At 43.6% G+C, this 20722-nt stretch overlaps 1 protein-coding gene across 2 annotated transcripts in view; it reads right to left on the bottom strand.

Moving 5' to 3' along the window:
• Positions 1 to 20722, bottom strand: part of CCDC6 (coiled-coil domain containing 6) — a 351904-nt gene that overhangs the window by 290449 nt on the left and 40733 nt on the right. For both annotated transcript variants that reach the window (XM_029609756.1, XM_029609757.1), the window contains exon 2: positions 11730 to 11879. In XM_029609756.1, the coding sequence (XP_029465616.1) occupies positions 11730 to 11879 (150 nt within the window). The remainder of the gene's footprint in view (positions 1 to 11729; positions 11880 to 20722) is intronic.

Raw genomic sequence — 20722 nt, 5'->3', positions numbered from 1 at the left:
TAGATTAAGTGTTCTTTCTGGTTTAAAAAGGGTTCTGTTTGACAATGATTTCCACACCATACTTCAGGCATCAATTTTTCCCATAATGGATTACTGCAACAGTCTATCTAGGTCTTCCATACATTTCTCTACACCCCTTACAGTTACTCAATTCCACTGCCCACCTACTCACTGGTCTAAAAAGATATGTGTATATTACACCTGTGCTTACTGAACTTCATTGGCTCACAATACAAGAAAGAGTCAAATACAAAATTGCGATGTTAATTTTCAAGCTCTTAAATGCCGACTTCTCCCACTGGGCTAACTCTTTGCTTAAATTTTATCAGATCACAAAAGCCCCAAGATCGCTCAACATAACCTTCTCGAGGTTCATCTCCCAAGACTGTGCCTTTTCGGTGGCTGTACAGACATTCTGGAATACACTTCTATTGGATATCAGACAATCAGAATCACTCAAGGATTTTAGGATAGTAATAAAAACATTTTTATTTAAATAATGTTATTTCTGATAGTCTACATGTTACTTTCATTTTTTTTTTTTACTTAACATTAGTGTATTTATTTATAACTAAGTATGTTTTATTATTTATATTTGAGTTTGTTGCATTGTTTTAATTCTTTAATATTGTTTTTATTATGTGACTATATTATCTATGTTTTATTGTTCATCGCTCAGGCCGGTACCTCGTTTCCCAGTTCTGCCGCCACTACCATTACACCTTGGAAAAGGTCCTTGGGGTGGTGATGAGACTAAAGGGCAGAAACTGATAATGGTGCCCCAGAACTGTGACCTGCAGAAAGCGTTGATGCTCTAGTCGGATGGGAATATAAAGGTATGCCTCTGACAAATCCAAGTGGTCAAACTCCCCCAACTGCACAGCCATTATTACCGAGTAGAATGTTTACATGTGAAAATGCATCACCCGCAGATGACTTGACACCTTTGAGATCCAGGATGGGACAAAAGGAGCCCTTCTGGGGTACAATGAAATAAATGGAAGAATGATCTATATTTACTTGCGACTTGGGCACTAGAACCACAGCCCTCAGACTGAGGAGCCTTGCCAATGTAGTTTCCACTGCCTGCTTCTTCTGTGGCGAGTGGCAGGGAGACACCATGAACACATCCTGAGGAACGCTGCGAAACTCCAGCGCATATCTTTCTTATATCACCTCCAGGACCCATTGATCCAATGTGATCTCGACCACGTCTGATTTAAAAAAAAACAAACACAAAAATGATAGGGGTCCCCCTATCTCCTGTTCCTGGGGGTGGATCTGTATGCCTTCACTGGGAGGGGCGGGAGGTTCCACTATCCGAACCCATGCCCCCTTCCTGGCTGTCTGGAACGAAAGGACTGAGACCTACCAAAAGGTTGAGTTCTCTGAAGGGTCGTTCCTCTGGATCCTCTAGTATGACCTCATGTTAAGAGCATAACGTCTGCTTCTTATCCTCTGGCAAACAAGGAACCAGGCATTCACCCCACTTACTGGTAAATTTTTCCAACTCGCTCCTAAATAAAAGCAAACCTTTAAAGGGCAATTTGGTAAGGCTAGCCTTGGAGGTTGCATCGGCTGACCAATTTCTCAGCCATTCTGATGCCTGGCCACTACAATGGAAGCCATACCTCTGGCTGAACAGCAGACCAAATCACAGCCCGCAATTGCCAAAAAAGTAGCAGCTGCTCCATGTCTGCCCTGGAGTTCACCCCAGAGTCAACAACCTCCTGGGAGAGAAAAGTAAACAAGATCGAGCCACCAGGGAACAACAAGAAGCAATCTGCAAGGTCACTGCCACTGCATCAAATGCTTGCTTAAGGATAGTCTCAATCCTATGAGCATTTCTTCAAGGCCACTCCTCTGTAGGAAATAGTGGTCCGCTTGGAGACAGCTGACACAAATACATCTACCTTTGGAAAACAATCACTCTCTTGCTACTGGATCCAAAAAGAATACAGGCCTTCCAAAACTCAACCCCCTTTGAAATTCGCCTCTGGGAAGCCCCACTCAAGTTCAATTAATTCTTGAATGGCTTCCATCACAGGGAAAATACAAAAGGCCTTACGCGAGGAAACCAAAATGGGATTTTTCTTCGGCTCAATCACTGCATCTGCCCCAGGAACTCCGAGCACTTTCAAGGTCTGGGAAATCAGAACTGGCAGCTCATCTTTATAAGAACTATACTACGGTTCTTTCATACAGTTCCAATTCTGGAGGAATTTCATCATCCTCAAGGTAGTCAGGATAGACACCATCTGTGCCACCCGAACCTTCATTGTGAAGTCCCGCTGCCACATTAGCAGTAGGTCCCAGAAAGGTTTCTACCTGAGACTCTGTTCTGGGAGTATTAGAAAGGGCTGAAGACTGCACCTGGAAAAAGGATTGCAATCCTTGGAAAAACTCTACCCACGAAAAGGTAGAAGCATCCGATCCAGGAAATAATTGAGGCGTATACAGAACTACCATTTAGGGGAGTTTTAAAATCAAGCGCCCCTCCTGAGCCATTTGTACATAGGCCTATATCCAGCTAGGAAGAACTAGGCTTAGTTAAACCAGAAGGCAGCAATACGGCTTAAGCCTCCAAACAGCACTGGCACAAGTTAACAGGTAATCCTGGCTGACAGGCAGTACACAAAGAGAAAAGCGTTTTAAGTTTCTCAGGCATAGGCGCCATTATGGCAGTGTGCTTCAGTGGCAGCCAGAGGCATGCATCTACCTGGTTATTTTTTTTTTGTATGCCCAAAAACACTAGGGTGACCAATATTTAGGCATCTCACACCTAGGTATCCCAAAACTAAGCGCCATAAAAACAATTTAAGCACACAATGTAACTTGGGGCACACAGGTAAGCGTACAGCCACTTAAGGTGCCGCTTAACTTAGGAAGCACGGAATAAAAGGAGAGACTAAGCGTCCAAAAACTGGATGCACAACCATAATGCACAGCTAGCTAGACACACACACACACACACTGAACAGACAATCCTGTAGAGGGCAGCCTAAGAAAAGCACACAAAATGCCATTGCAGCCTATCACGCTGAGCGCAGCAAAAAAGCCTCAGAGCGGGGCCTTTCCTACAGAGGCTGCTCAACCCTCTAGGCTGCCCACGTCCCAGGTCGAACATAGGAACAGCATGCTGAGCACGGAGACCAGAAAAAAGGAGGAAGCCCTATGCTACAAAAGTCTCCTTTTACATCTCTGTAAATATATACATTTTTTTTTTCTTTAAAAAAAAAACCAAAAAAACACTTACCTGACCTCGGCCTTACCTGACTGAGTACAGAGTGTATCCAGCTGCAGGGGGAGTATGCAGTCACCACCATGCTCAGCTTCCTGCACCTGCTATCTTTCAGGCAGCTAAGTCCACGCCAACTGAAAAACCAGCTACCAGACCAAGGCACACATCTGAGGGACCACAGAAATCACTTCAGGAATTCTCAACTGGGGGAGGGACCTTTTGGTATCACCGCAGGAGAGTGGGTCAATGTAATAGCTTCATTTTGTAAAAAGAAAATTAAGGTTATCACCAGTATGGGAGATGAATGTCCATCATTGCAAGCCGATGTCACAGTATATATACCCCAGCAATGACATCAGTTTGCTCCGTCTCCATCTGCTGGCAAAAATACATAACTCACTTGTTCTGGATTCATCTGACTCGACACTAAGAAAATATCTGTTCCAAATTGTTACTGCTATGCTTGAGGGTTAGCTACTACTGAATAAACAGATTTTGGGAAACTGAACTGTGGCTTGGAGTCATTACTAAGGACTAGAATGTACAAGGGTTTTGGGAGAAAGAAGTAGAACGCTGCCAGAATTGTCACAGTTCCAGGGTTTTTTTGGGGTTTGGTTTGGTTTTTTTTGGGTGGGGTGGGGGGGGGAGTGGGGGAGTTGAGGGAGATTCCCCAGTGGTTGTCAGACATAGTGAAGCAGAAAATATGAGAATCCAGTCTTCTGTATACACCTGGGTTTGCTGATAGACACTGGTATTAAAACTCATCACACAAGACTTGAAACAGGCTAGTGATAAGGACCCCTTTTACCTTATTGTAAGAGGTATAAGATTTATGTGCAGGGAGATTCTGATAATAGAAAACTCACTTATGTGTAGAGGATGCTCCACCTCCTGAAAATCCTAAGACCCAGCACTTGAAATTGTTCACACCAACCCTTGAAATCAGCCCACAGTCACCCCAAGACTACTTACTATGCCACAATGGCACACAAATCTCAATGGAGAAGGCCATGAGAACTAGATGACTCATATGGCCATAAGAGCTAAAGAAGAACTGAAAGCCACACAAGTTGCTTCCAGATTTTAAAACAAAGGAGAGGGAGGCAGCAGAAAATACACAAAGCCATTACAACATACTAGCTCCCTTTATATACAAGTACAGGAGAAGGGTGTGGGCAGCCAGTTCACAGGGTCATTCTTCAAACTGCAATGGGCTGTTATTGTGTGCGATAACACCCTAATGGCACATAACTACATCACAAATTAAAAATTTAAATGAGGGAAAGGGGAGGAGTTTGGGCAGGGTTTAGGAAAATGAGGGGCCGGTAGCGCTGCAGGCGATGTTTCGGACATTATCGCTGGAAATATCTACAACTTTTCCATTGGCGCAACAAGGACGAAAAGTGTGGCCATACACAACCACGATGCGGCCGCCTGCTCAATATCGCCCCCACCCCTTTTTTCTCGAGGCTCATCATGTCGCTATATTTATAGCAGAATGATGAATCTATGCCTTAGTTATCTTGGCTGCTACATGTGTGTCAGATTTGTTTCACTACTGCTGCTGTTTAACTCTCAGCAAGTCTCATCCAGTGCTCAGTGCATGCTCTCCGTCTCACTCAGCCTGGGATAAGAGACAGGCTCTAAAGACTCAAGGAGGTAGTGCCATGTATTTGCTGCATAAAGTGGGGCCTATCCATTCCCTGCACGCTGTCTGTGAATTCCCCAACTCGGGGGAAGGAGAAGTATGCCTAACTACACATTTTTTCATAAAAGAGCTCCTGCACATTTAAGAGCCACCACCACCATTAGTGTGTCTTCTTATTACGAGGTATTGAGAGCAAAAACCAGGTGCTGGCCTGAGCATCAAACAGTGGTATCACTTCCATAGCACACCAATCCAAATCAACAGTAGAACATTTCAAATAATATAAGAATCAATACTCTAGTACATTGTTCTCAACCTTTTCCCTCCCCCCATCATGACACACCTGATGGACAACATTCACATGTGACTCTTCATTACCATCCATGGCAGGAATTTTAAAAAAAAGCTTAAGTATTGCCATGTACACTCATGTATAAGTCTATGGTATTTTTGGGCCCCAAAATCAAGAATTATCTGTCACCCATTGATAAGTAGAGGGTAAAACCTAGGGGGCTTATAAAATGGTGAAATCATACTAAGAAAAACAGATAACTTAAGAAAATAGTTATTTTTTTAAAAGCAGAATAAAGTGTCTCATAAGAAACATCATTTAATAACTTAAGAAAGTGGCCCTGCTGTATGAATCCTTACCTCCCTCCCCATGTCTGTCCCTGCTGTTTGAATCCTTCTTTTATTCTGATCTTTCCAAGTACGATTCTTCGTCGGAATATTCGAATAAATTGTAGAACTGTTCTTTGGTGATGCCATCAACGTAAATGCTGTCTTCGCTGTCTTATCTGTTGAATCATCATCTGATGCTGATTCATCTTGGTCTTCATAGATGGTGTCATCTTCTGATCCATCCATAGCATTGTTAATGCCGCATTTCAGGAATGACTTCTTGACCATTTCTGGTGGATGACTCCCAGGCATCCTTGATCCATTGCACTACCAAATCAATATCTGGTTTCATCAGATTCCCTCCTTTTGTTACCTCTGCTTGACCAACACACATCCATTGTTGTAACATATGCCACAATTGGTCATCGAAAGGCTTGAGACATATGTAACAGCTGGAGTATTGATGTCAGACCTCCTGGAATAACTGCTAATGTGATCGCCATTTTCTTTGCATCATTTTCACATCCTGTTATATGTGCACAGAACATATCCCACACAAATGAAGACTCGTTTTCTTAGCCCCACGCCTGGTCACCTACCCCACACAACACGCAGCCACCATTTTGTTTCCTCCTCATCCATCCAGCCTTTAGGATGAACCCGAACAGATACTCCTGCTAGAATTTTTAGGTTTTTCGGCATAGATTTCCTCTTGAATATTACCACACGGTGCAGTTTTGTGCCATCTGCCAGTTAAGACAGGACCACCATGAAATGGTGGTTTTCATGACTAGCTGTTTTTACAAGTATCTCTCTCACCAACAGCAGCTACAGTGCGATTGCCAGGCATATCAAATGTCATAAGCATTTCATCCATATTACCATGTTATTCATATTGAAATGATTCGTTATTCTCTCCTGTATAATGAATTTGTGGAACGAACAGATCTTATCATCAAGCTCTTTAGGCAGTTTCTGTGAAATCTCTGTGTGCTGACAAAGGCACAATCCATATCGGTTCATGAACAACCAGATTATGCTGTGAATTCTTTCAGATCTTCGGTCGCTGAATAGCTTTCTTCTTTTACCATTTGCTCGAGCAAATGCCAATGTAGCCCTTTGTTGCGACCGGTCTTCGACTGCGTCGCCCCGCCTACCTCTCACTACTTGCAGCTCCTCCCACTCACCTAGGACTACTGGCTGCCGCGGTGTCTGTTTGCTGTCCTCTCCGGTGCCCCCGGACCAGCTTTGGTGCTGCCTCCCACCATGCTCCTCCAAGGTATCTTAGGGCACGCACACGCCGCCCTCATCTTTATTTCCACGTTGGCGCGAACCTCAGGGGGTGTCCCCATATGACATGATGTCACGCTGCCCGGATATTTAAACCTACAGTATTTGCTAGCTCATCTAGTTTACAACGGTATCACTACGGATGGGATTCGCTCTCCGTACCGAAGCTGCTCTGCCACTCCAGCGCTACCTGGAATTCTTACACCCTTCGGGGTTGCTAACGGGGTACCCGCTCCTCAGGGGCCTCTTCTGCTTCTTTCAGGTGCTATCAAGAAATCGGTACTCGCTCCTAGAGGGCCCATGTTCCCCCGAGTCGCTGCCTGCATCTTCAACACTTTCTACTTGGAAGACTTCACTATCAGTTTCCATCTGTGAGTACAACTACCATCTATTCCACAGTACTACTTCACTGGAACCAGGTACTCGCTCCTCGAGGGCCTGCCCTCTGTTCCGGTGGCCAGACCTCTCGTCTAGTGGAATCTGTTACTGCTACGTGAGTACAATTCAACTTAGTGTCTCTGCTCTAAGGGATCAGGTACTCGCTCCTCGAGGGCCTGGCTCTCCTTGTCTCGGAGCTTCGCCTAATTCTACCTGGGACTCTGAATGCTTCTTATTGTGTACTCATAACTCTCAGTCTCTTTCCACTATAGCACTGCCTAGCAGAGAACTTGCTATTCCAGCATTCTGTGGGAGACCTGCCCAGCCGGGCTCAACATCTACTACTCACTACTGCCACCTCTGGTGGCTTCCAAAACTGTTTTAATAAAAGATTCAAATCTGTATTTATGTCCAGAGTCTAGCCTGACACTGTGGTCCCTCACGGGACTGCCCACCATGGCCGTGGTCAGCTGCCACAGTGTCCAAGGATCCAACCAAACATCAATAACCATAACACCCTTCTGTCTGCATTCCATTACCCAGTCATTCAAATTCTTTTTCATTTCTTCAAAAAGCATAGTTTTTTTAAGTGCAAGGCTTTCTTTAACTTTGGTATGTCTAGCAGCTTCTCTTCATTTTTTCTCCAATCTGATGAGTTTTTCACTAATTTCAAATTCCCTTGCATATACACAATTTTTGGTCTCTTTTGCACGTTCTAACACATTCAGTTTCAACAATGCGGTATAAGATGCTCTTTTTCTTCTCAGCGCCCATTTTCCTGCGTGTAAGATGTCATTGTAATGGCTGCCCCTTCTGTCAGAATCCTTCCCTCCCTCCGCCCAGGGCTGCCCCTCCTGTCAGAATCTTTCCCTGCCGATTCCTTAACTCATCCGCTGCTATCTAGACAACTACGGCATTTGCTCAGGAATGTCCTTCCTCCTCCCCTGCGGTCTCCCAGTGTAGCGGTAGGACAGCTTCTCCCCCACAATTCCTCCGGATCCCTTAACTCGAACACTTGCTGCTGCTATGGAGACGACAGCACTTGCAGTTGCTCGAGCACATCCTCCCTCCTCCCCCGCCGGGTTCCCAGTGGTGCGCTTTTGGTTCTAAGTGCGCCAATGAGACCCTGGCTTGGGAGGGAGGGAGGGAGGACGTATCTCTGCAACTGCAAGTGCTGTCGTACCGGCATTACATTGCTTGACTTGTGGATAAGACAACCGCAATTTTAAGGACCGGTTTTGAGGGGTAAAGTTTTTTGTTTTTTTTTACTTATATACAAGTATATACGGTAATTTTCTAGTTAAGAATGACATAAGGGAAAGATAACAGTACTGTCTCTGAACAGAAATTACATATATGGTAATCCGCCCATACCAGAACAGCACTAACTGCCAGCACTCAAACAGTAACAACCCTACCAAAGAAAAGCAACACTGCACATATTACACCAGGCCCTAAAACATCAATATACCTATTAGGAAAACAGAATAAACCAGGCTGCTGTAGATCCCTACAAAAAGACTACATGGCAGCAGAATACTTCACCTCGGTCACACGTGCAGACCCTCACCTAAGAAAAAAAAATAAAGAGACCATAAGAATAAAATAAAAGCATGCTGACAAAAACTGAACTGGAAACTGCAATAAGCCAGAGACTCAGTATGCAGTGCAACAATGGAAAAACCACCAACACCAGTTATCAAACACATCAAGAAATATAAAATCAATAGTAGTAAAACTATACTAATAAAAAGAATGATTTTAGAACAGTGATGAATAGAACATCCAATAATTAAAACCTTGTATAAAAAAAAAAAATCAGATACCAATAAAATTTCAAAACAAACTAAAAAAAATAAAAAATAAGGATAAAAACGTTCTGTTCTCCATACCTGGGAAAATTCGATTTCCAGGTGCCCTGAGATTGTTGTGAATTAGCAGGAGGACAGGAGGGGGGTTGCCTGCAACCTTCTCCTCTTTCTCAATCACATATTCACATACACAAGCGCTCTCTCTCACTTACAGACCGATACAGTACAGTGTGCTCCGACTGAGCATACTGTTAGCCTGCTCTTGGACGCGCGTTTTCCCTTACCCCTTATTCAGTAAGGGGAGGAAAACGCACGTCCAACCCGCGGCAGCTAATAGCGCCCTCAACATGCAAATGCATGTTGATGGCCCTATTAGGTATGCGCGCGCGATTCAGAAAGAAAAATGTGCGGCCAAAGTTCGGCGCTAATTTCTTCCAGCATCAGGAAAGTGCACAGAAAAGCAGTAAAAATTGCTTTTCTGAGCACCCTCCAACTTAATATCATAGCGATATTAAGTCGGACGTCCCGAAGAGTAAAAAAAGTAAAAAAAAAAATAATTTTGAATTCAGCCCGTGGCTGTCGGGCCGAAAACCGGACACTCAATTTTGCCGGCGTCCGGTTTCTGAGCCCGTGGCTGTCAGCGGGCTCGAGAACAGACGCCGACAAAATTGAGTGTCAGCTGTCAAACCCGCTGACAGCCGCCTCTCCTGTCCAAAAAGAGGCGCTAGGGACGCGCTAGTGTCCCTAGCGCCTCTTTATCGCCGGGCCTAATTTAAATAAATTAACTTACTGTATCGCGCGCACAGGAGAATGCCCTGTGCGCTCGCCCGCTCTCCCGCGTTTTTTACTGTATCGGCCCGTTACATAGGCTTTCAGTCTCACAAACACATGCTGCCACGCTCATATACAGAGACTCACATACATGCTCTTTCAATCACATTTGCACCCATGCTCTCACATATGCAGGCTCTCAGAGGCTCTCAATGACACTTACAAAGGCTCTCAATCTCGCACACACATGCTATTTCTCTCACACACAGGCTCTTAACCACCCACAGACGCTGTCTCACACACAAACATGCTCATTATCTCTATTTTTCACTTGCACAACATACAAGCTCTCAACCACACTCTTACACACACATACACACACACCCCCACTCACACCCAGGCTCTGAATCTCACACACACTTATACACAGGATCTCAGTCACATCACACATGCTCCTTTGCAATCTCTCTCACACTACCCCTTCACCACCCTTGCACCAAGAACAAGCGGTGGCAGCAGCAACATAAGAAAACTCCCATTGACCGCGGGAGCTGAAGCTTTTCCTCTTCTTGCTCCAAGCCATATGGCTATTCCCCCTACTTAGGCCAATGTTGCTTCTACTTGCGACGATGGCATGGTTTCTTCTTATTCCCGCATCCATGGGCACGCTGCACAGCACTTCCTCTTCCAGGCCATTGCCTCTAGTGCTGCTGCCCCAAACGGTTTTTATCAGTAATTTTGCTGCATTCTGCCTGGGCTATCAGCATTTCAAGCACAGGCAGAGGAGGAATATGACTCAGAACGAAAGAGAAGGAGAAATAAGCAGTTGAGCTAGCGGGAGACCGGGAAGTGTCGGTGAGACAGCTCCATGTGCTTGGCAACACACTGGTGGAGAACCGCTGCTGTTTTTACAAGTTGCTAGGTCATTCAAGTAATATAAATCCCATAAAGAAACTAGAAATTAGATTATTCATGCATGACCTCAAACTTATCTGGGCTTACTGCATGTGGATCTCTCACTAGAAATGTTAGAAATATCATGGGATGTACCAGCTGCCACTGAACAACTATGGTCTAGACTTCATATTATGAAGAGTGGTAGAAACTTTGAAAGTTTCCAAAGGCATTAGATCTACTAATGCAGGTTACTGAGCTCACCACTCGATGTATCCCACTACTGTGCTGTTGGAATGCTAGCCCATGCACACATGCCATCAAGCCTGTGACCTCCTTAATACAGCATCTGCCTAGCCACAACTAGAAAAAAAACAAACACACATTTCTGTATTTGTTCATATGTGGCTCGAGGGCCCTGCAGTCCATCTCCCTGTACTCTGCAGAATGTTCACAATAGCAAAGAACAAAAAGTGCTTAAGTACTAAAATTATGCACATACTGCCTTCCTTCCCTGAAAGTATGAACTCCTTTAGCTCTATCCCTTCCTTGGTTATACCTTTGGCTCTATTTTCTAAAACTATTTGGGTGTTTCTGTTTGTAAATACACTTTAAGCTGGCTAGTAAAATGTTTTTCATAAATAGCTCATAAACCATCTGATCAATAGCCATGGAAGCAAAGACTTCAATAACTGAAAGGCATATTTTGCCTCCAATAAAAAATTTTTTTAAAAAGTCACATCCCAAAATGTTCGACTATAATAAAAATTTCCCTCCAAAACTTTACTCCATAGAATAGATAGCTGGTACACTGGCAACTGCTATAAATTATAAAACTGTAGTTTGGTGTTTTAAAATAAAATATTTTACAGAGTACAGCAGGATAAGATTCCTTAAAGCATGCAGTAAACCAATCCAACTGTACTAACAAGATTTCAGAATTAGATAACAGGGGCATGGGTGCATGCCAGCTAATCAAGTAATTTGATGGGCAAATGCCCCCCTGATGCTTTATAAACAAACTTATCCAACCCTTGCTCCTTCTCTTACTTAAAAGCTTAGACAAAGTACTAACCTGCATCAGTTTGCGTGACAGTTCATTAGTAAGAAACTCCTCTTCTTTCTCATAGTTGACTGCAAGAGTTTCTTTCTCCTTCTGCAAAGCTTGAATCTTCTTAAACAAAGTATTACTGATAAACTCTTCTTCCTGCTCTGCCCTTGCTTGCTGTAAAGGAAATAAACAAGTTACTGAATCTTATATGCATGCACACAGGAATATATTATTCTCAAGTATGTTCATCTCCAAGTGTTTCAGCATAGGAACAGACTAGAAAATACAAAGGACTTAGTTGGGGGTGGGGGGGGGGGGGGGGTCCTAGTTCATCTCTCTTTCACATGTCATCCCTATGCCTTCAACTCCTCAATCAACTAAGCAACTGATTATTAAAACTCCTGGGTTTACTGCAGCAGCCCAGAGGTAGGTTCAGCAGCAAGGGTTAGAAAATTCTGCAGCTGCTTTCTAAAGCTTCTACCAGCTTACTATTAAAGGCTTAATATAGTCCCACTGTAAGACCATCCTTAATTTAAAAAGAAATGAACACAACCACAGATAAGAGTTGCTAACCTTTAACAGGTGCTCTCCAAGGACAGTAGGTTGTGTTAGTCTTCACACATGGGTGATATCAGCTGGAGTCCGACACAGAAAACATGTCAAAGTTTCTAGAACTCTGACTGAGCATGTTCACACATGCTATATGCCATGCATCCATGCAGGGTCCCCTCAGTTCTATATCATAAAAATCAAAAAATAAAATATAAGGTTGGGATGGCACAACCTGCCTTGATTCTGGGTGATGAGATCTGGGGAAGTCCCTAGCCTGATCAATTTCCAGATGGACATCTTCCTGAGGAGTGGAAACCAGACCCGTTGTGGCCAAAGAGGGCCTATGATGATTATAGCCCCTATGTACTCGCAAGGCTTCAAGAGTCTTCACTACCAGTGGTGCTGGAGGATATGCATATAGGAGACCCTTTCCCCAATGGTGAGCAAAGGCGTCTAAGGCTGGTTTGTCACGTGTCCTATACAGGGAGCAGAACTGAGGAACCTTCCTGTTCCAAGGTGCTGCAAGAGAACCACATCCAGGCTTACCCAGAGGCGGATGATTTGATTCACGACTCCTTAGTCCAGAGACCAATCATGGGGTCTGAAGGCGCAACTCAAGTCTGTCCGCAATTATATTCTCAGTTCCGGCCAGGTGCATAGTCCTGACCACCATCCCATGGGAAAAAGTCCATGACCAGATTTTGTCTGCTTCCTGACATAGAAGGTACAATCCCATACCTCCCCCTGCTTGTAGACATACCACATTGCCACTTGGCTGACAGTCTATATCAAAACAATTTTGTTGAACAGCTAATCCCTGAAAGCACACAGTGTGTACCTGATAACTCAGAGCTCCAAAAATTGATTTGACAGATGTTCCTGGGCGGACCATAGGTCCTGGGTGCTGAGTTATCTACATGAGCTCCTAGCCCAGGGTGGATGCATCCATGGTCAGGACAATTTGGATGGAAGGAGTTTGGAACAACCCCTATTTCCAGATTTGAAATTTCCTGCCAGCAGGACAGTGTGTCCCGGAGACACAGAGTGACTTGGCTGCGATCCTGAAGGTCCTGAATAGCTTGCCAACACCATGACCTCACAGTCCACTGGGCCAGTTGCAAATGTAAATGTGCCAAGGGAGTGTCGTGCAATGCTCCCTCCAAGGACTGACTCTGTGCATGCATATTTTTCGTAAGAAACAATTTTTTTTGCTCACACATATTGCATCTCTGTATGTAGTAATGGTGTGCAAGGAATACAATTTTTTCGTTTGTAGGTTCGTTTTCGGTAGTTTCCACCCCCCCCCCCATGACTTTCAGTTCATGGAATTTCATTCGGGGGCCATACATTCATTTTGGAGCCTCCTGAATGAAACAAATTGCCCTTATTCGTGTTTTGACAATTCCTTTTAAACAAATGCACATTCCTAGTATATAGCGACACTCGGAAGGAGAGGTTCTCCAGTGGGTACTTCCTTCGATCATCTGAAGATTGATCCGAGAGAAGACCATCCAAAGCATCAGAAGACATGGAGGAGTCACTCCCCCCCACCATAGATCATAGGTGCCCTTGTCTCAGTCATCAACTGGTGATGGGATCCTGCCTCTGACCAGCAGTTCAGGCACTTGGGGTTTGTTTTTTTTAAACTATTGTCTTGCTTTATGAAATACTCCAAGCCTCTTGTCCTGTATGTTTGTCCTATTAGATTGTAAGCTCTATAGAGCAGGGACTGTCTTTTTGTAAGTTTGTACAGTGCTATGTATGTTGTGTAGCACTATAGAATTGTTAAGCAGATGCCACCCCAGGAACAGACAATGGCTGGGTCAGTAACACGCCGATAAATGTGTGCAGGGATTCCAGCAGTGACTCGAGGAGCAACTGTGCTGGTGTCAGTGCTACAATGCAAAGGCCTCGCATTGTCTTCTCATCGGCCAGCTGCATCTCTCTCTCCAATTCCTCCTCTAACATCACAGATGCCAGAATGGGCTGGGAAGCAGGAAGTATAACCAGATCCTCTTTGGCGCATAGCGGATCAGTGTCTGACAGAGACCAATGGAGACTTATGCACCCTGGCATTTGAGGACTAGCTCTCCTCGCCATGGGGGTCGGCTTGGGGGGCCCTGCAGTAGAAGCTGGTGCATTCCTGTGCCCGGCACTGTGCACAGACAGGGACAGATGCCAATGCTTCCTTGGCTCGGTCCTTCCCCAGTGGTGAGGTCAAGGACGACAAACCTGACAATGTCCAGTTTCTGGCATCGCTATTGATGCAGCTCAGAGACATTGGTCTTCTCTGAACCAAAGCAGCACTCCATCTTGTCAAGCTGGATGATTACTCTCAACGGGGTGATCCTGGCGCATTTTGCTGCAACCCTGGACGTGGACAAGTCATCACAAAATAAAAAGGATGAGAATCAGATGGCACTGTCGCTCTGGGGTTATCAATGAAAAGAAAATGAAAAACATTGAAAACCTTAACTAGGATGCAGACAGGAGAAAGAACCCCAGATCCACTGTGCGAGGCATTCTTCAAAACACAGCCACAAAAAGGTACCTGAAAAAAAGTGAGGCTCACCTGACCATGAGAAGCACGGCTCCATGGAAAAGAAGAGACTGAGCGGACCCCATGTGAACAGGAGGTATATTTGCATGTGTGATCATGCTCAACAAGGCTCACTCAAAGTTCTAGAAACTGACAAGTTTTCTGGGCTGGGCTCCATCCGATGTCACCCATGTGTGCGGATAGATATCTTGCGTGTCCTTGGAGAATAGCAGCTAAAAAAAAACTATAATTTCTCTATACAGCTTTGGTTTTAAATATATCTGAAAAGATTTAATGATGCTATTAACTATCATCTTACTCTGAAAAACAGCTATTTATAACTGCATGAACTTGGATAATTTATTTTTCTACACACACACAACCACCTGCAAAGGTACACTCAGGTGCTGCCATTTTGCTTTCTGTACAGATGTTTACGTAACTTGCTATTTGTTTCAACGCTGCATGACTGGAGCATACAGTGTAACCATAGTTTTTGTTGGGTGGGCAATTTATTAATTTGTAGAACCTAATTGAAAAAAGGTTTCCACTCAGAATCCTAGCTGAAGTTTTCTTTCACCAGCATTAAACAAATGATCAGATTAATTTAGATGATTCATTTTAACTTTTTTACATTATACTCAGAAAATAGGCATCAGTTTAATTCTTCTATAGATCAAATATTGGTTTGCATTGACCAGCCTACAACAGATTACAGCACCCCAACTTCTTATTCACTGAATCCACAAAGGAGGACTCTACCACATTCCTCATCTGTACTACTATAATATCCTTAGGAGGCTCCCGAAAAGGAGAATGTACAGCATTTTATTTCTGGACTTATCTTCCTTCTGTAATATAAATGGGATGGCATCTGCCATTCTAATAAAACTGGCAAAGGAAAAGCCTTCAGTGGGAAATCTCTCCTCTCCTGTGGAGGAGAGAGGCAAGAGAGAAGAACCCTCTGATCCATAGTCATATCCCAAGAGTACTCTCCCAAAAGTATTCCATTGTAAGTTGAGGGGGGCCTTAGACTTGGATCTAACCCAATCAGTAAATAAAGCCTCAGAGGGGAGCACTTGTCCGTTGGGGCCTAGACCCCAAAGAATTTCAGTGCCTTATTCCATGACAGGCTGAAGATTACCATCAACGCAGTGGACTCAATTATGCCCCTTCAGAAATTAGCATTGGTGCCACTCTGCTGGGGAGCAGGATGCTTGTCTGCATGAACATCAATGCAGCCGATGCTTGTGCACCAATGTACTGCATCTTACGACAGGAACAAGTGTCATGCTGGGTCAGATCATCTAACCCAGCATCCTGTCTCTCAACAGTAGCCCGTCAAAAAATGTAGATACACATTTCTTATTGCTCAATCCCAGCAAAAAGAATTGTGTTTCCCCAGAGTCATTAAGTTAATAACTAAGAGATCAATATTCAAAGTCATTTAAATGGCTAACTCACAATTTAAACAAAACAATATACAGATCTTGGTCATATATTTCCTATATGTAGAAGTATAAATATCTCTTAATACTATGAAAACAGATGCAGGACAGCTACCAAGTCAGCTAATACCAATCATGTGTAAGCTGACAAATAGTCCTCTTGTTTTTTTGTGTGAAAAGCACATAAAATAAGCAATACTCAAATTGTATCACTTGTAGATATATATATATATATATATATATATATACACACACTATATACTATGTTCATAATATTCTAATTGAAGACTGGTAATAACAGTTAATAATTGTCCAAAAAAAATCGCTAGAAACACTTAGCTGTATAGCACTGAGAAGAACCCTGATGAACTAGGAAAGGTGACGTGCTCATGTTGACCTGTGGCAGATTTATGTTTCCAAAAATAAACATGATCTACTTTGTAATCCTACTAGTCTTTAGTTTTCAGTGTAGCTCAGATGCTGATTTTTTTTAATCATATTACAAACAATTTGAGTCATCAGTGTTGCAATTTAGAAATCAATTGAAAGTTTAAAGTGCAAAAATTCAGAAGAGATGAACAGGATTACAAAATGGATCAAGTTTATTTTTGGAGAGAAATCTACTACAGGTCAATGCAAGCATGTCACACTAGACCTATACAAAAGCATTATGCTCTGTTTTATTTGCCATTTCTTTACAAATATTTCCTAGCATTGTTTGCTTTTTTGACTGTGACCACATACTGAGCGGAGAATTTCAATGTACCATCCACAATGACTCCAAGATCCTTTTCCTAGGTGGTTATACCTAATGTAGAACTCAACACTGTGTATGTAAAACTGGGGTTAATTTTCCCTATGTAATGGAAACGGATATGATTTGATATCTTTTTCAAGAATGTCGGTATACAAAAATTCTAAATAAATAAACAAACACATTACACTTGTCCACATTAAATTTAATGGTCAGTTTTCCAGTCTCGCAAGTTCTTTCTGTATTTCCTTACAGTCTGCCAGACTGTAAGGAAGTTCCTTAAAGGAACTATCTTTGGGTGTCATCTGCAACTTTGATCACTTCACTTGTAACTCCCTTTCCCAGATCATAAATGAATAAGATGAATAAACAGGTCCCAGGAGAGCTCCCCAGAGCAGTCCACTATTCACCTTTCTCCAATCGGAGAACAGTTTAGTCCTACTGTTTCCTATCTTTTAACCAGTTACCAATCCAGTGTAAGATATTGCCTCCAATCCCATGGCGTTTTAGTTTTCTTTCATAAGGGACTTTAATCAATCAGCTCACCTTTATCCATGTTTATTTACTTCCTCAAAGAATTATGTTTTGTTAATTGTAAAAGCAGAACCTCCCTTTGCTAAATCCATGCTGTCTCTTCCATATGACCAATAATTTTTTTCTTAATTACAGCTTTTGCCATTTTGCCAGGCATAAATGGATTCAGTGGTCTGTAGTTAGCAGATAATCTCTATTTTTTACATCTTGCACTAAGAAGTGAGAGGGGGGGGGGGGGAAGCCTGTCTACAAGACCCTCATAGTGTTGCACCTATTTATATCTCTTTAGGAGTGCCATCTATTAGATGGTGGCACCCATCAAGCTAGGGTGAGATAATAGTACAAAATTTCATCTTTGTGAGGAGACTTTCCTCACTACAGATGATATCAAATCTTCACCAAGGTATACTGTGCTGTTCGTACATTTCAGTCTACATGCGAAATTGGACCCTAAACCGCCACCAACACCTCACCTCGACCTATTAGATGGCACTCCTATAGAGATATAAATAGGTGCAACAATAAGGCCCTCACTTTAGGGAAATGCAAATGCTCTCTCACTGCCAGATCCAGTGCGTATAGAGCTTCTAACACTCGTCCCCCCCCTTTAAAACGTGCTTCTGGGGGCATCCCATTCCAGGTCAATCAACTCCTGGATGGTTTCCAGTACTGGAAAGTAGCAAGAGGCTTTCCATAGGGAAATCAGAATGGGATTCTTCTTTGGTTCCGTCAGAGTCCGCCCCAGGAACTCCCAGCATCTTCAGGGTCTGGGAAATCAGGACCGGCAATTCGTCTCTATGGAAAAACCACAACGTAGTCCAATACGGTTCTAAGCCAGGGGGAATTTCTCCATTGTCCAAGGAATCCATATCCTCCTCTTTGCCCATGCCATCTGGGTCCCTGCCAGGGATACCCTTGGTGAGGCAGGGCATGCCTCGAGGTCTGCCAATAGGACTGGGAGAGGGAGGGCTTAACTGTTGCGGTTCCGTCTCAACAGGGGCAAGTGAGGTAACAGACTGCACCTGTACGAAAGCTTGAAGGCAGCCGGGTCCATGCCTAGCCCAGGAGGTACTGGGAAAGGCACTGCTGAATTTCCCTCTCCCATGGATGACTCAGTCACAGCAGTACTCAGATCCGAGGTACTTCTAGTTAAGGCTGTGGCTAACCCATCCTCTGAATGGGAGGAGCTGGGCTTAGCAGAGTCCGGGGAGGCCAATTCTCCCTGGGCTTCCTCACAGTGCTCACATAAGTTGCAATCCAGGTCAGACTGTGAAGGCCTAATATGATAAGCAGCGCAGAGACAGACAAAGATGCTTATGTTTCTTGGCTGCCGGAGCCATTGGCTGCAGTAATTGTGCGTTCTGTCGGCTCGCAAAGTTTTATGCTCACAGATGTCAGGTGCCTAGGCGGGATGCAACGAGGTGCACGCACAGCCCTTGCATCCGGCTTTACCTAGTTGAGAGTGTATGTATGTGAGCGTGTGCACAGAGCCAACGCACTGAGCATACAGACATTCTATGGAGAGCAATACAGAACACACAAAGACTTGCGCAAGTTGACGCCACTACGGCCTACCATGAGGTGTGCCAACCAAGCCTAAAGTAGGGCCTAGCCCACTGGGGGGCCGCTCAACTCACTCTGAAGCCCACTTCCTCTTACCCCAATGGGATTGGGAACATTGGTGCAGCATGCTAAGCAAGGAGACTGGAGGAAGTCTTACTGAAAACCCCTCCAAACATCTGAATCGGGTGGTTAATTAAACCCCCCCCCACCTTACCTGGGCTCAGCACTTACCCACTGAACACAGAGATGGTTTCTGGCTGCAGGGGGGGGGGGGGGGGGGGAGGAGGGACGAGGGCTTTGGCCATTACCACTGCACTTGGGCTTCCTGCACCTGCTGCCTTTCAGCTGCAGGAAGGTTAACCTTGTTTGTTTGTTTTTGACACAGGCAAATTTTCTTCTTAATCATAAGAACTGCCATACTGGGGCAGATCAAGGGACCATCTAGCCCAATATTCTGTTTCCAACAGTGGCCAGGCCAAGTCACAAGCACCCAAACATTAAATAAGTCTCAAGATAATGTTGCTTAATAATTAATAGCAGTTTATGGATTTTTCCTCTAGGAACTTATCCAAACCATTTTTAAACCCAGCTACACTAACTGCCATAACCACATCCTCTGGCAATGAATTCCAAAGTTTAATTATGCACTGAGTGAAAAAGAATTTTCTTCAATTTGTTTTAAATGAGCTACTTGCTAACTTCATGGAGTGCCTCCAAGCCCTTCTATTATCTGAGAGAGTTCCATCTCAAAGTATTACCAGTCTCTACTGGGGGCTGAAGCACTATGAGCTTTCATTCACAAGTATCAGAGTTCTACCCAATTTGTATCTTTCTCCCTTTCCAATCCTTGCAACGACAGTTCTCAAAGGCTACAGACCCTGGGCTCTCCAGACCTATATGCATCCAGAGTCTGGCCACTAGGTATTACTATAGTGCAGTGGAAACTTCCTCCACCTGGGTACTGTATATGCTACTTCACCTCAAAAATCTATGGTCAGCCTGAAAAACATGGCTTGAGATTTCAACATAGAAGTCCTCATGGCAGCAAAGAGCACTGCCACTGAACCACCTCTGGGATTTAAATGAAAAGATTAGCTCACACAAGTTTAGAATTGGTTCCTAGTTTTATTTTTTAAGTTGGGAGAGAAAAAAAATACAAAACTCGCTGACCCATCTGGCTAAACAAATTGCAATTAGAAAAATATTTTTAATAATGAGAAAATACAAAGATTCAGACACCAGATAGGTGGCATCATTAATGCATTTAAGAAGTTAGAGTTTAACTTGCTAAAATAGATTCATGCTCAACTTTGATAATTTTTGCCTTAGGGAAAACACTTAATACCGTATGTGAATATAATGAAATCTCTTTTCCATCTAGTTTCCCTCTGATAGCAGAGCAAGTTGCACCTTTTGTTAGGATGCTTTGAAAAACTTTTCCTATGAAGCTATTGTTTCTGCACTGTGAAATTACACTGCTTAGTCTTGTGGAATTATTCAGGGTTTATGACATGACTAGATATGCTGAAATGCTAGAATGTAGGCCAGAAGTAAATAAGCATGACAAAGTTCAGCCTTAAGGACTCAATTTACAAAAAAATCATGTAATTTACAAAACCCCTAGCCT

This window comes from Rhinatrema bivittatum, chromosome 7, assembly GCF_901001135.1.
Source record: "Rhinatrema bivittatum chromosome 7, aRhiBiv1.1, whole genome shotgun sequence".
In the NCBI taxonomy this organism is placed as follows: Eukaryota; Metazoa; Chordata; class Amphibia; order Gymnophiona; family Rhinatrematidae; genus Rhinatrema; species Rhinatrema bivittatum.
This window is presented reverse-complemented; position numbering and strand designations above follow the sequence as displayed.